Raw genomic sequence first — 13,707 nt, forward strand, 5'->3', positions numbered from 1 at the left:
GACTTCTCCCTTGATTCCTTTAGGTTCCTACTAAAATCTCATCTTCTAGGAAGCCCTCCCCAACTCATCTCAGTTCTAGTGCCTTCCCTATGTTCTTGATTTCCTTTTTGTCGTGTGTGTGTGTATGTGTGTATGTGTGTGCGCGCGCGCATGTGCATTATATATGTAGCTTGTTTGTGTAGATTTATTTGTTCTCTCCTCCCATTAAATTTTAAGTTCCTCGAAGGCAGAGGGGGTGGGGGGAGAGGTGGGAGTGGGAGGGGTGTCTTTTGCACTTTGCACAGTGCCTGGCACATAATGAGTTCGTGATCAATGTTTGTTTATTGAGTTATTTGATAATCACTTAAGTACTTGTTTACTTGATTTACCAAATTACATGATCCTCTTAAAATCTTATTCCTATTTAGTTATCCTATGTCATCTTTTTCCCATCTATAACTAATTGGCTCTCTTTTTTGGAAGTATGAAAGAAGTGAAACAGAAATAACTGGCTTGCTTTCTTTAATCCAGGTAATTTACCTGTATATTCCATAGCACCACCTTCAGAGTCCTGAACCTTAAATCTGTGACTTTGTTCATGACAGTATAGGCTTTGTCCTAACCATTCAAGTGTTCTATAGAAATACATGTTCTTTTGAAGTTGACCTTTGTCTCAAAAGTAAATTCTTAAATCATGGTTGGAATGAAAAATAGTCCAATTCCTGAAATAGATCTTTGGTATCCTGAGCAAATGTTGGATCAAGGGAATGCTCAGTTTTGATTCTACCATCCAGAAGCAGTATGTTGGCCACTCTCTGAGTCACCTCAGCCTTATCAGGTAAGCCCTAGAGTACGTGCTGATTATGCTGGGCTCAGCTCCAGTAGCACCAAGAGCAGAAGTTGGGGACTTGCCCTCATTTGGCTAGCTCGTGGCTCCATTGAGCAGGCGCTCAAGACTCTTAAGGCCCTTGCCTTTTTGAATCTTGAACACCTTGGTGATTTTTTAAATCCTCCTTTGCTTCCTTATGCAGATCAATCAACCCAAATTGCCCATGCGAACTCTGGACCCTCGGATTTTGCCTCGAGGACCAGACTTTACTCCAGCCTTTGCAGACTTTGGGAGGCAGACGTCTGGTGGAAGAGGTGTACCTGTAAGTGCCTGTTCCCTACAACCCAATTAGTTAGACACTGACCACAGACTCCATGAAGTCTTGCCTAACAGCAAGAGAGCTGCTTTTATTCCTCTCCCTGAGAAGACTAAGTAGAAGAGGTGGAGACTTTTTTTTTTCCTATGCTAATATTGAAGCAAATAAAGGATACTTTTGAGTGGTTTTAAACTAATAGAAGCTGGTCTGCATTGATTTGGTCTGGATCCTCCCTCCCCCCCCCCCCCCCCCCCCCCTGCAAATGTGTTAGGAATGTTGTTGTGCTCTTTAATCGTTCGATTAAATTCTGTTGGGGTCCTGAGAGGTGGAGGAACGTTGATAGTTACCCACCTAATTGGCATCTCTTTGCTTTGTCTTTTCTTACTGCAGATTTGCAAAGTGCAGAGCAGGCATGGCTTACCGATCCTGGAGCAGGGCAAAGCCCCCACGTGCACCCCACTGCCGATGTCTCACCCCCCGCTGAAGAGCCTGCCTCTGGGGGTGCGCTGGATCCTTTTCTTACTGGGCGCTCGGGAGGCTGGCATAATCTTTCCCGCTTATTGCTCTTCTGGTTGAGTGTAGGGCAAGAAATAAGAGTGTGAACATGACATATGCAAAATGGTGCAGTACTGGTAAAATGCAGATGACCGTTACCGCCCCAGAGCCCCCACCCCCCACCGCCCCAGCCAGGCTCTTCAGCGGGGGTGTGGCCGGCACATCAGCGGTTCACGCGGGGGCACTGCGCAGTGCAGGATTCGGTTGCTGGGGCCTGCTCTGCACTTGGTCAACGTGCTGGGGTCAGCTGTCAGTGGCCGGGATGCCTCCTTGGCCCATGATTCATTGGCACTATCAGCACTTAATGCTAATGTTCTAAAGGAATTTGGGGTCTTGTGTACATTTGCAGATCACCCTGTTAAGAGTAATTTATCTGAATGCTCTTTTAAATATTTTTATACAAGGTGATGTGTTTTTATTTCCCCATTACCTCTTTTTTTTTTTAAATGACCATTTTTGAAATCTGCTTTGCATTAAGACTGCATTATTGGAAAAGTAATTTCATTTATAGACATTTAAAGTTCATAAGCATTTGTGGCAGTTAAACATCAATTTACATTATTATGCCCACAACGTACTCCATACCGCAGTGTGCGAAAAGAGCCCTCTCTTTGAGGACCTTTTGATCTAATAAAATTATCATCATAAAGACATTGTGCATCTATGACTATCTCCTAGTTTCATACAGATTTGGAAATTTGGCAGTTGTTAACTTTTTCTTAAACCAGATTTTGATTTTTCTGTTTCCTAAATGAGTTTACCACAAAGTCTAAGAAAGCAGCTTTCTAGAACCATTGAACCTCATATTTTAACAGCTTTTTTTCCCTTTCTTTTTGATGGTTTAAATTTGTTCTTTTTTTTTTATTCTTACCATTCAGATTATTCTTATGGTTAACAGCATCTGTGCTTATCATATTGCTCAGCTTTGTTCATATGCCACTCACATGAAGTATTGATTTTTTTCCTTTATCATAAACATTCACTTTTATTTACCAGCTTGCTATACGGTGGTTGGCAGTGGTTAAAGTCAAGAATAGCTTGTACCTACTCATACAATAGATTTAAGTTGCTTTTTACAACGTTTTTTTTATGAATTAAATGTTATCAGAATGTATGTTTAAATGCCATTCTAGATTATGACCTAGATATGTGTGTGTTTATATGTCAGGTGTTTTAGTCTGTATCTGATACTGAATATAGTCAGAGAAAAGTGATGAGAATAGAGCACAATTACCAAGAATTAAGTTCTGCAAAACAGTACAATTTTTTTTTACTCCTTTTCTCTAAGTATCTATATAATACTGCAAAAACTCATCAATTGGCGCATTTATGGGAGTAGTAATGATGTGATTTCAGCCCGACTAATCTTGCTTTATACCTTAACTAGCTCTAGCCCTTCTATCCCAGCCTGTACAGCTTTTTCATATTGCAGCCCAAATTGTGGGGTGTTTTTAAACTTTTGGATTTTAGTGATGTTTATTTTGTAACATATTCCAGCATAACTTTGGGAAAATGTTTACAAACAATTCTCATGGGTGTCCCACATGAGCCTGGAATAGAGAGAAAGATTAGAACATTGTATTTTTAAAATGCTAATTTAGTGGGGTTTCCCCCCTGTCTCTTTCTTTTGTTATATTACTTTGGAAACATGTCCACTGTCATGTAATTTTTTTTTTTTTTTTTGGTTTTATTAATGTAAAGGGAAGGGGACTCTTCCTTTGGACAAGCACTGGCCTTGACTTCATTTCTAATTCTGTGATCCAATAATTTATATTTTTCTCTTTTAGCAGATCATAGAAACAAATACTAAATAATAATGTGACTATGTTTGTAGACAGTGCCAGTTCTGGTCCCTGCATACATTCCACAAATTACTTTAATTTTCAAAAACTACTAAATATTATAAATTGGCTTATATGTTAGTTTAGTTCTTGGAGTAACTTTTGAGTGTTTATTACTCCTATATATCATCTTCAGTGACCAACTAAAATGAATCTGTCTGTCCGTCCTGTGCAGTTTAGTAAAAATTCCAAGTAAAAGCCCCATTGATGCAGAATAAAGGCTGTATGTGACTCTTTTCCATGGACAGATGGAGCTTGAGACTGGGATTTCTACAGTTTCTTTATAAAAATCGTGTGGGCAGTTGTTTAGTGTCATTATCAGGGAAAGAGGGCAAAGACTTGCCATTTCAACAATGTTTTAAATGAATTGAAAAGAAATATTGTCAAAAGTTAGTGATGGAATGATCATAGAGTAAATCCTCTCATCTCTCCACCATTTTTTTATGGAGCCCCTTGAAGTACTTCATACATAAAGGGTTCATTTTAGATCTTTCTTAAGGACTTTCTCTGTGCACATTCCCTTTAGTTGGCCTTAGGGATTAGATCATAGGAGAAGACATGGTCTCATACATTTAATTTAAGAAGCTTCCCTACAGTTCAATAGGAGACTTGGGTACGGACACGGATAATTATAACACAAAACAGAACGTGAGGATTGGACCAGAAGATAACTAAAAAGCTCTTCCCCTCCTTCCCCCCCCCCCCCCCCCCCAAGCTCTAAATCATGATCTTAGCAGGGAAGTGAAGAGGTTCCAAAATTGAAAAAAGAAAAATCCTCAACTTCTGGTGATAGAATACAGGTAAAATTCATCAGTTCAACTGCCATTTACTGTGGGTGCTTCCCATGGCCGTGCCCTGGGCCAGGTGGCAGTGGTTGTAAGACATCTATGCTGCGATGGAGCTTAATGATGTCTCCTTGAATGACCCATTTCCTAAAGGTGATGGGACAAATGTACACCAGCTTCTAAAATGGAAAGGGGGCAAAAATCAGCGACTTCCCATTTCCTTAGAAGAAGAAAGTGGGGTGCAGGTATTAGCTGTTAGCTTGTAAGTGATCAAACCCCTGCGAGGACCCATCACAAGGGCCGCAGCAGGAATGGGAGCTCCTCGAGGGCCAGTGAGGCCGAAACGGGGATGTAGGAACGGGCCCCGGCTTCTAGCTTCCATTAATTCTGCAGCTGACTCTCTTCTTGCCCTGGGTCTCAATTTCCTCATTTGTAAAATGAGAAAGTTGGGTCAGATGATCTCTGTCTATAACTCTATGTCATAAGGTCCAGTGACTCCTAGTCCTCAGTCCCCAGGAAAATGTTTACCAGGAATTACATTGGTTAGGATGGGATATTAACAATTAACTGAGATTTTATAGCTGTTAATTCTTGTAAGGCACTTTATAAATTAAAAGACATCAGAAGCTACTTAGTAATCATTTGAAGGGCAGCTAAGTGGCACCAGTGGACACAGTGCCTATGTTGGGGCCATTAGGACCCAAGTTCAAATGCAGCCTCAAACACTAGTTCTGTGACTCGGGGCAAATCATTTCCCATTTGCCTGTTTCCTCATTTTTTAAATGAGCTGGAAAAGTAATAATAAACCACTCCTTATCTTTGCCAAGAAAACCCATAAAAGGGGTCATGTAGAGTTGGACACAACTGAAAAAGGACTCAAGATAACAAATTAACACCATTACATAGCAGTTAAATGAATTTCCATTTTGTTGATAATGAAGGCTATCCATTTCTTTTGCAGAAGTGTGTGTGTATGCACACACATGTGCAACACACATCCACATAAGCATAGTATATGTGTATATGTAAGCATATATCCATATAAAATAGTTTACTATATATGTAAGAAAAACTTATCAGATAGAATAGACAGTTGGTATCATTGGCTAATTAGACTTGTTTGGAATTACAGTCTACAAAATCCTTAAGGAAATTAATAGAGCTAGATAAATTGCATTAAATTTAATAAACAATTTATACTTATGAACAATATTAACATTGCTTCAGAAATATAACTAGTTATATAACTATAACAAGGAAATATGAGTTTGCAATTCCAACTATTGAACCCTAGACCACCGGCAGCCCACCAGTGAACTTCTTGTGGCTTTGTCCTTTCCTTTGATAGCTACTTTAGAATGAAATCTTTCAATAACAGTGATCACATTTTTAAGCTGCCTGGAAGGAAAAGATAAGATCTATATAAATTGGTAGAAAGATTAGATGTAACTGCTATTTGTTATCTTCCTGATGCAAATACATGAGTATCCAAAGAGGTGGGAATTTGCTTTCTTTGCAAGCAAGAGAGAATTTGCTTCCTAAAGCTAACCAAAAAATGCATTTTCTTTCATTTTACTCTAATTTTAAATGGATCCAATGGCAATTCTTGGCAATATTAGGTGATGAAAATACTGTGATAAAAATAAATGTCATGCGATATAAATTTAAGTGTGAGACGTTCCCAGTTACTGCAGAAGGCATTTAATCTAGTAGAAGTGGACATTAGGCTATCACGTGAATGATTAATACACAAGCAGTATTTTGATTTTTCCTCTTTATATACAAAGTGTTGGCAGTAAATGTTTTCCTTGCAGCGCAATGTACTCTGAGAAATGCTTCCTCTAGAATGCTGTCGTCTTCTCAATGCTACCCTTTCATTAGCAGAATGTCCTGCTTCGTTATTTTATTATTACTTGATGATAATGTTCAGTCATTTCCATTTCTGGAAATGGTAGTTTTCTTGGCCCAGATACTGGAGGCAGGAGTTGGCCATTTCTTTCCCCAGCTCATTTTATAGATGATGAAACTGGGTAAAGTGACTCACCCAGGATCACACAGCTAGTGTCTGAGGCAAGATTTGCACCCAGGAAGATATGTCCTTTTTACTCCAGACCTTACTCTCTAGTCATTTCACCACCTGCTGCCCTGGTTCTCCAACTCTCCACCCTCCCCCTTAAAAAAAAATCATGCAAATTTTTTTCTAACTGTGCCAAGGAATGTTAAAGCAAACGTGAGAGCTATTGCATCAAGAACAGAAGTCTAGAAGTTAGAACTGACTTCACTTTGAGTTGGGGTTCTATTGCTTCACTTTGGCCACTCAGATTTTCCTCTCTCTCTGCTCATGTTTCCTCCTAGGATGGAGGAAGCATGAGTAGACAGCAGTTCACAGACATTTGAGTGGACTAGAAGCTTAGAGCTCATGGGGGCAAGGAGTGCACAAACCCTCTGGCTATCCATTAATTAGCAGGAGCATCTAGAGAAAGAGCTTTGAGACCCTATCATCCCAGGAGGATCAGGTGAAAGGCCTGGGTGGGAAGTCAGGAGGAGCGCTGGATTGAGAGGTCTGTCCTGCAGAGGACGGGTTGGTCTGGTCCTAGAGGCTACACCCAAGAAGAGTGAGTAGAGCAGCAGAGAGGTCACACTAAGCCCTGTCGGGGTCAGTAAAACAATTGCTGACCCACATGGAATGGGCTGCCTCCAAAAACAGTTCCCCTTTTTAGAGATCTTCAAGCAAAGTTTGGAGGAGCACTGGTCAAATTTGTTTTAGCAGGTGATTCTTTTTGTGTTCAAATTGAACTAGAGAGCCCCTGAAGGAAGTCCCTTCCACCTCTCGGACTCCATGTTGCCTTCCTGTTCTAACACTGTCTGTTTCTAGCTGGTCACGGGACGTGGTACTGGCTTTCTGAAACGCCTACATTTTGCTTGATCTTAGTTCCATTGGCACTAATGAGTTCTGGAACAGTTGACATTAATGCTGCCAATTCCTTGTCAGCACAGCCATTTTTAATTAGCTTGAATGGCAAAGTGTAAAGGGAAGATCTGAAAGGACTACAGTCTGTGTAAAACCTTTCAGAGCTTTTAAAATTTCATGAATAAACATCAGACTGGGGTTTATCTCTAAATTTGCTCTCATAGAGAACATGACTTTTCTCCTTGAAGTTCCATAGGAGTGGTGACATGCAGTGTGGTGGCCTCAAGCCAGATGGAATTCTAGCTGATAAGATTGGGTTTGGGGAGCTAAATTGTGATAGCTTCTTAACAGCACTCGAGAATTAAATGTCAGAAAAAGAGGTGTCTGTCAGCACATTATGTATCTCAGATTTACCAAGCAGTTAGCTTGCCAGCCAGAGAGTCAACCTAAACATTTAAATTGAAGGGATGATAACCAAGCAATGAAAGGATTTACTGTGATGAATATTTTATGGGACAGGATGTCACATTTTGCTGAATCCCTCGTCCCCTGTCATTACATCCCTTAATTTTGATGACGAGAATGACATGGTAACGTGTCTTGGTTGCAGCAGAGTATGAAGAGTATGAAGAGAAACCCAGGAGAACAGAGAGAGCTAGGGTTATTTTGTTAGCTGCTGTATATAGACAGTCCTCCACATGGGTGGGGAAACACAGGCAGTAGGAAGCTTATATTGGAACATAATTATTGAACAAGTTCTGTTTCTAAATGCAATTTAGATAATACAGACAAGCTTTTGTTATACATACCTCCTCTTTCTCTTTAATGTCCCAGCTTAAGAAATAAGATGTTCCAAAAGAAAAACCTAAATCTCAATGTGTACCTTCCAGAAATTAATTGTAAGGGATTTATTTATATTCCTGTTAAATTCTATGAATGTGGAAATATAGTTATTTTTGTGACAGATTGGATGCTCTTACTGTTGTATACTAACTGTTGTAAAAGTCACATAAAGGATGGGTTACCTACTTGTCAGGGATGTTCAGAGAGTAATTTTATGCTTTAGGGAAGGACTTGGGCCTTTTCCCTAATAATTCTTAGAATCTATGCGTGGGAGAAGAGTACAGTTTGATTGTAGTAGATCTAATAATTAGCATTTTAAAAACTGTTTCATCAAGAGAAACACCACCAGATCTTTTTCATACTGGAGAGAGGGAGAAGGTCAGTCACTGAAAACTCTGTCTGCCCTTGGGCTGGGATCCAGAGCAAACATTTTCCATCTTTCAAAAGAAAAAAACCCCACATCCCTGACATTACAATAACCCCAAACCTTGCTTGAATCTAGAGTGGTTTACAGTCTTCCAGCCTTCTGTGTCTTGAGCATCAGAACAAGTTGAACTGTTGAGTCCTCTGTGTAGATATAATCAGTAATGTTCTTGTCCTAGTTGTTGAACGTTGGCCCCAGAAGATCTCAGCCGAGCCAGAGAAGAGAGCCCAGGAAGATCATCACGGTTTCTGTGAAAGAAGATGTCCATCTCAAAAAGGCAGAGAATGCCTGGAAGCCTAGCCAGAAACGAGACAGCCTGGCTGAGGACCCTGAAAACATCAAGACCCAGGTGAGCCTTGTCCAAGACAGGGAATGGTCATAATCTCCTTCAATAAATGTAAGCACTCAGACTCTTCTAAAAGGACTTCACTCAGTGGCCTTTTCTCAGTCCTCATCCCTCGTGACTTCCCTGCGGCCTATGACAATGTTGATCTTCCCCCAGCTTGGGGCTCTTCCCGAGGGCTGGTCCCTCCTGGCTCTCCTGCCTGTCTGATCACTGCTTAGCCTTCGGTGATCTGCATGCCCACTGACTGGGGGGTCCCACAGGCCTGGTCCTTGGGCCGCTCGTCTCCTTCCACTTTCCCATCTCCCTTGGTGGTCTCCCCGGGTTTGGTGACTTCCCATTTTTATAGGCCCTCACATCTCCTGAGCTCCACGTCACCAGCTGGTCTCAGCCTGGGTGTCTTCTTGGAGGTTTGTTGGGTCCAAAAGAGAACTCATCATCTCTCCCGCCCTTTCTTCTTCCAGGCTTGCCTTGTTCCACACACCAAAGGGTGGTAGGCTTCAGGTCATCTGAGGTTTTTTTCTCTTGGCTCCCACATGGTCGGCCTGATGCCAAAGCTCACAGGTGCCTCCTTGGTCCAGGCCTTGATGGGGCCCCTGTCAACAGTCCCTGGTCCTTAACGAGCCTCCCAAAGTGATTTTTCTAAAGTGTAGATCTGAACACAGCCATTTTCAGAGGCTCCCTGATACCTCCTGGATCAAATCTAAAATCCATTCTTTGGCTTCCTTGCTTCGAGACTTGTTATTAAACCTCTGTGCTCACTGCTGTCCAGCAGCACTGGTTTCCTTGCTGTTCTTAGGCATCCTTGTTCTAGTGGCCACTGAGCCACACACTGTCTTTTGTAGGAGCCTTTTCCTTCTCCTCACCATGGTTTTTAATCTACCTTTGCATCCCCAGTGCTCACCCAGAGTTCCTGGCCCATAGTAGGTGCTTAATGAACACTTGCTTACTGATCAGAATAGACCATACATTTGGAATGACTTTGTCATTTTTCTAAGGTTTGTTTTCTCTCAACTTTTTATAGCTTTATTTCAAAGTTCCGTGATTTTAGCTCTGTCAAGCCTCCTTTCTTTGAATACTAGTTGCACTGCCTTCCCCTTTATAGACAAATCTTTCAAATTTCTGCTGATCAACAGATTGATGACTTGGAATCAACTTGCTGCTGGTGAGTTTCTGCCCTATTAACTCCTCTGCTCCTGCAAAGAAATATACCATTTTTCTTTATTTGGATTCTTTACACTTCAGCATGTTAGGGACCTGTCAAAACTTCTTTGAAAACAGATAATTTGACTGAAACTTCCAGACATCCTAGTGCCAGTGTATGGAGGTCCTCACAGTTTTAAGTCTGCAGTAATTGTTTCTCTTGTTCTGATCCGCACAGCCCTGAGCTCCCCCCTCTTTCCCTCCCCCCCACATCCTCATTTTAGTGTTGGTCTCAGGAATATATGGGGGGGAGGGGGTTTCTTTACTCTCTTTGTCTTGCCCTTAGAAATAGATTTGGAACTATTTCATTATCATTAAGCTTAATCTGGAGTCAGAAATACAGGATCAGTTTTGGAAAGTATTGAGTTATACTTCAAGAAGTTCACTTAGCTCATAATGTTGCACAGCCTGGGCTGCCCCCATGCTGCAGCGACAGGAGATGCAAGGGTCTCTTTCTGCTCCTTGGTTCCAGACTAGGTGAATCTTTTGGGGATTGGAGATCTCTTTGAAATCACTCTAATGAATAACACTAACTTTCAGTTAGAGCTTAGTGAAAATAAAGATGTCATTTTTTTTTCCTCATCCAAATTTTCAGGGATTCTGCCACAAGTTAAAAACCTCTGTTCTAAACCATCCTCATCCTACCTACACAACTACCATGAGCCTCCTGTTTTGTTTTTCTAATTTCAGTCTTATCCTGCTCTATTTGCCTGTTTTTTAAAAATATATTTTAAGTTTTATTTTTATTTTTCATTTCAGATTCTCTCCCTCCCTCCACTCCTTTCCCCACTTACTGAGAAAGCAAGAAATGCAATACTCATTATACACAGGAAGTCATGTAAAACATGTTTCCATGTCTAATACAGTATATACATAAAACATTAGAGTAATCCTTCCTAAAACATTGACTTCATCAAATCATGGTTCTTCTCAGAGACTTCAGAGCCCATTATTACTTCCAGGATAAAGCCCAATTTCTATTTAGAGTCTTCTTGCCCATTTCTAAATATGAACCACCTGATCCATGCACATTTGCCTCCACATTGACTCTGTCTATTCTGTAATGTTTCAGCTCTTGAGATTTTGCTCCTCTTTGTTCTTCCATCTAGAATGTCCTCCTTTCCATCCCTCTTTCTCATTATATAAGTCTTTGCACATTTGTGTCATTTTCTCCACAAGAATTTCTAGCTTCAATATTCTGACTTTTATGATACTTCCTGTACTGTTTTATTAATTATTCCAAGGATGAGGCTTATTTCCCTAACTGGATCATAAGTTTCTAATGGACTTGGTCACTGCTGTGACCTTGATGTCTCTTGTATCTTCAGCCAGATCCTCAGTATCATGCACAAAAGAGACATTCTTGATTCCTTGTTGAAGGAATTTGAGCCAGTGTTTTTTCTTCTTGTTTTTTTCACCCTGAAGTTCCTTTGTGAAGCTTAATGAAAAACACTGATTAGAAAGTTCTTACTCCAACTAAGGCAGATGTCTTCCTTCCTGAAACCTAGCTTTATTCCCCTAGAGCCTTTCAAAAGCAATTTCCTTGCTTTTCTGATAGTCTATTCCATCAGACACCTTTCATTTCTTTAATCAATATACATTGTTAATAATAATGAATATTGAATTTAATATTTGTATTGCTATTTTATTATTAGTTTCAAATTCTCTCCCATCTTCCCTCCTAATTAAGAAAGCAAGAAAGATACTCATTATAAATCTGTTTTATTGGACTTTTATGAAACATACATAGCTTCATGAATTTTGTGGATATTTTTTTTATAATCTTTATAGGAGCTTTTCCGAAAGGTTCGGAGCATCTTAAATAAATTGACGCCACAGATGTTCAACCAGCTGATGAAGCAGGTGGCAGAGCTCACTGTTGACACAGAGGAACGGCTGAAAGGAGTTATCGACCTGGTCTTTGAGAAGGCTATTGATGAACCCAGCTTCTCTGTGGCTTATGCAAACATGTGTCGGTGTTTAGTAACGGTAAGAGAGGAAGGAGTAAAACCAGAAATCCCTACAAGATGTATTCTCCCATTGTTATGCATTCTTCCCAGAAGTGTTTATGGGACTATATAAAGGTGGGGGAGAGTATGTTTTTTAGCATTTTAATTGAATTTTTGTGCTTCCCTGTGTAAAACAGCCTTCATTTTAAATACAGTATATCTGTATGTATACATTTTTTGATTTCGTAACACACTTAGAAAAAAAGAGTCCATATTGCCTAGTATCAGAAGATAAAAGAACCAGAATATAGGGAAAAATTAATGCTAGGTAAGTGCATGAGCAATTTTAGCTATGAGTCTATAGGTATATGCTCACACACTACTGTAACAAAAGAAAGCCGAATATAATCTTCTGATCTTACTCTCTTAGATATGTGATCTTAGATATTAAAGGGTGATTGAAAGAATGTGCAAAATTGTTTAATTCTGAGGTTCTGAGTTTTGTGAGTGATTTGAGATTTATGAAGCCTCTTGAACCTAGAGTCATGGGGGTTAAATGTGTCAACATTTGTATGATTATAACAGAAACCAATTCTATTGAAATGTACTTATCAAAAAGTTTTTAAAAACTAAGTCCATGCCTCCCAGAAGAAGAATCCCTAGTTTAGCTAACGGAATCCCTCATTATAAATCTCCACAATCCAGGTCTTACTTTGCTCTTCCTTGCCACATTCTTTTGTTTCTTTCAGTACAACTGATTATTACCCCTCAGCCTTTGTAGCTGGATTTCCATGCTGCCACATCTAGGGCAGAGCAAGAAAGGGGAACCAGAACCACTTTGATTATGTCCCAAGGTGGTCTTTCCAGGTTCACATTCATAAAACTGCCATGGACTGTCTGTGTTTCCTCTTCTTGTTGTTCCTGGTTACCACACTTAATGAGTATCAGTAACTAGTTCCTTCTTGTCATTTGGATTATAACTTAATTATCATGATCTCTTGTGTTTTTCACTATTTAGCAACTTATGGTGAACACAGAAAGATAGCATGTGTTGAATACCAGAAGCTGTCACAGTAAGTGATCTATGTGGACTTCAAAAGGAAAGCTTTCATAGAGGAGGCCGACCTGTAAAGATGGGCCTCATTATACATAGGTGGAAAAGGTAGTAATAGAGGGAGTTAACAGAGTGGTAGATAAGACTGGAAAAGCCTGCCTGGAGAAGTACTTAGAAAGCACAGCATTATAAGTACTACAAGATGAAAGAAATGTGATAGGTTATTGTGTCCAACTCCCTCATTTATAGAGAAAGACTTAACTTACTATAGAGATTTTGATTTTCCATTAATCACTAATCCAGACCTCCAAGTCTAGTAGAATGGATATGATGGGTAGTAGTGAGGAACCATTGATTTTTTTTTTTTGAACAGGATATAATATGAAGAAATCATTGTTATGAAATATTAATAGGATTAAGGAGAGCTTGGAGAGCAGGAAGGCCTGTTTTGACTACTATTAACAGTAATTCAGGCATGAGGTAATAAGGGCCTGATCTCTATCCAAGATAATGAAAAGAGTCATCCCTAAATAAATCATAAGAAGTGATAATGGGGAAGAGATGGATACACTGAAGATGAGTCTTCTAGTTTAATCTAGGTGAACTGGGAGACTGGTTTTGTTTTTGGCAGAAATCAAGGAATTGGGGCATATCTGTTTAATGACTTGGGAGAAA

General features: G+C 40.0%; 1 protein-coding gene across 8 annotated transcripts in view; it reads left to right on the forward strand.

The window, feature by feature from the left end:
* EIF4G3 (eukaryotic translation initiation factor 4 gamma 3) overlaps positions 1-13,707 on the forward strand; it is a 275,515-nt gene that overhangs the window by 215,553 nt on the left and 46,255 nt on the right. For 5 of the 8 annotated variants that reach the window (XM_031962682.1, XM_031962686.1, XM_031962687.1 and 2 more), the window contains 3 exons: positions 1,011-1,130; positions 8,662-8,832; positions 11,821-12,018. In XM_031962682.1, coding sequence (XP_031818542.1) covers positions 1,011-1,130; positions 8,662-8,832; positions 11,821-12,018 — 489 coding nt within the window. Of the gene's footprint in view, positions 1-1,010; positions 1,131-1,514; positions 1,626-8,661; positions 8,833-11,820; positions 12,019-13,707 lie in introns of all 8 variants that reach the window. The other 3 variants (XM_031962683.1, XM_031962684.1, XM_031962685.1) reach the window with 1 other exon arrangement.

This window comes from Sarcophilus harrisii, chromosome 3, assembly GCF_902635505.1.
Source record: "Sarcophilus harrisii chromosome 3, mSarHar1.11, whole genome shotgun sequence".
Classification (NCBI taxonomy): Eukaryota; Metazoa; Chordata; class Mammalia; order Dasyuromorphia; family Dasyuridae; genus Sarcophilus; species Sarcophilus harrisii.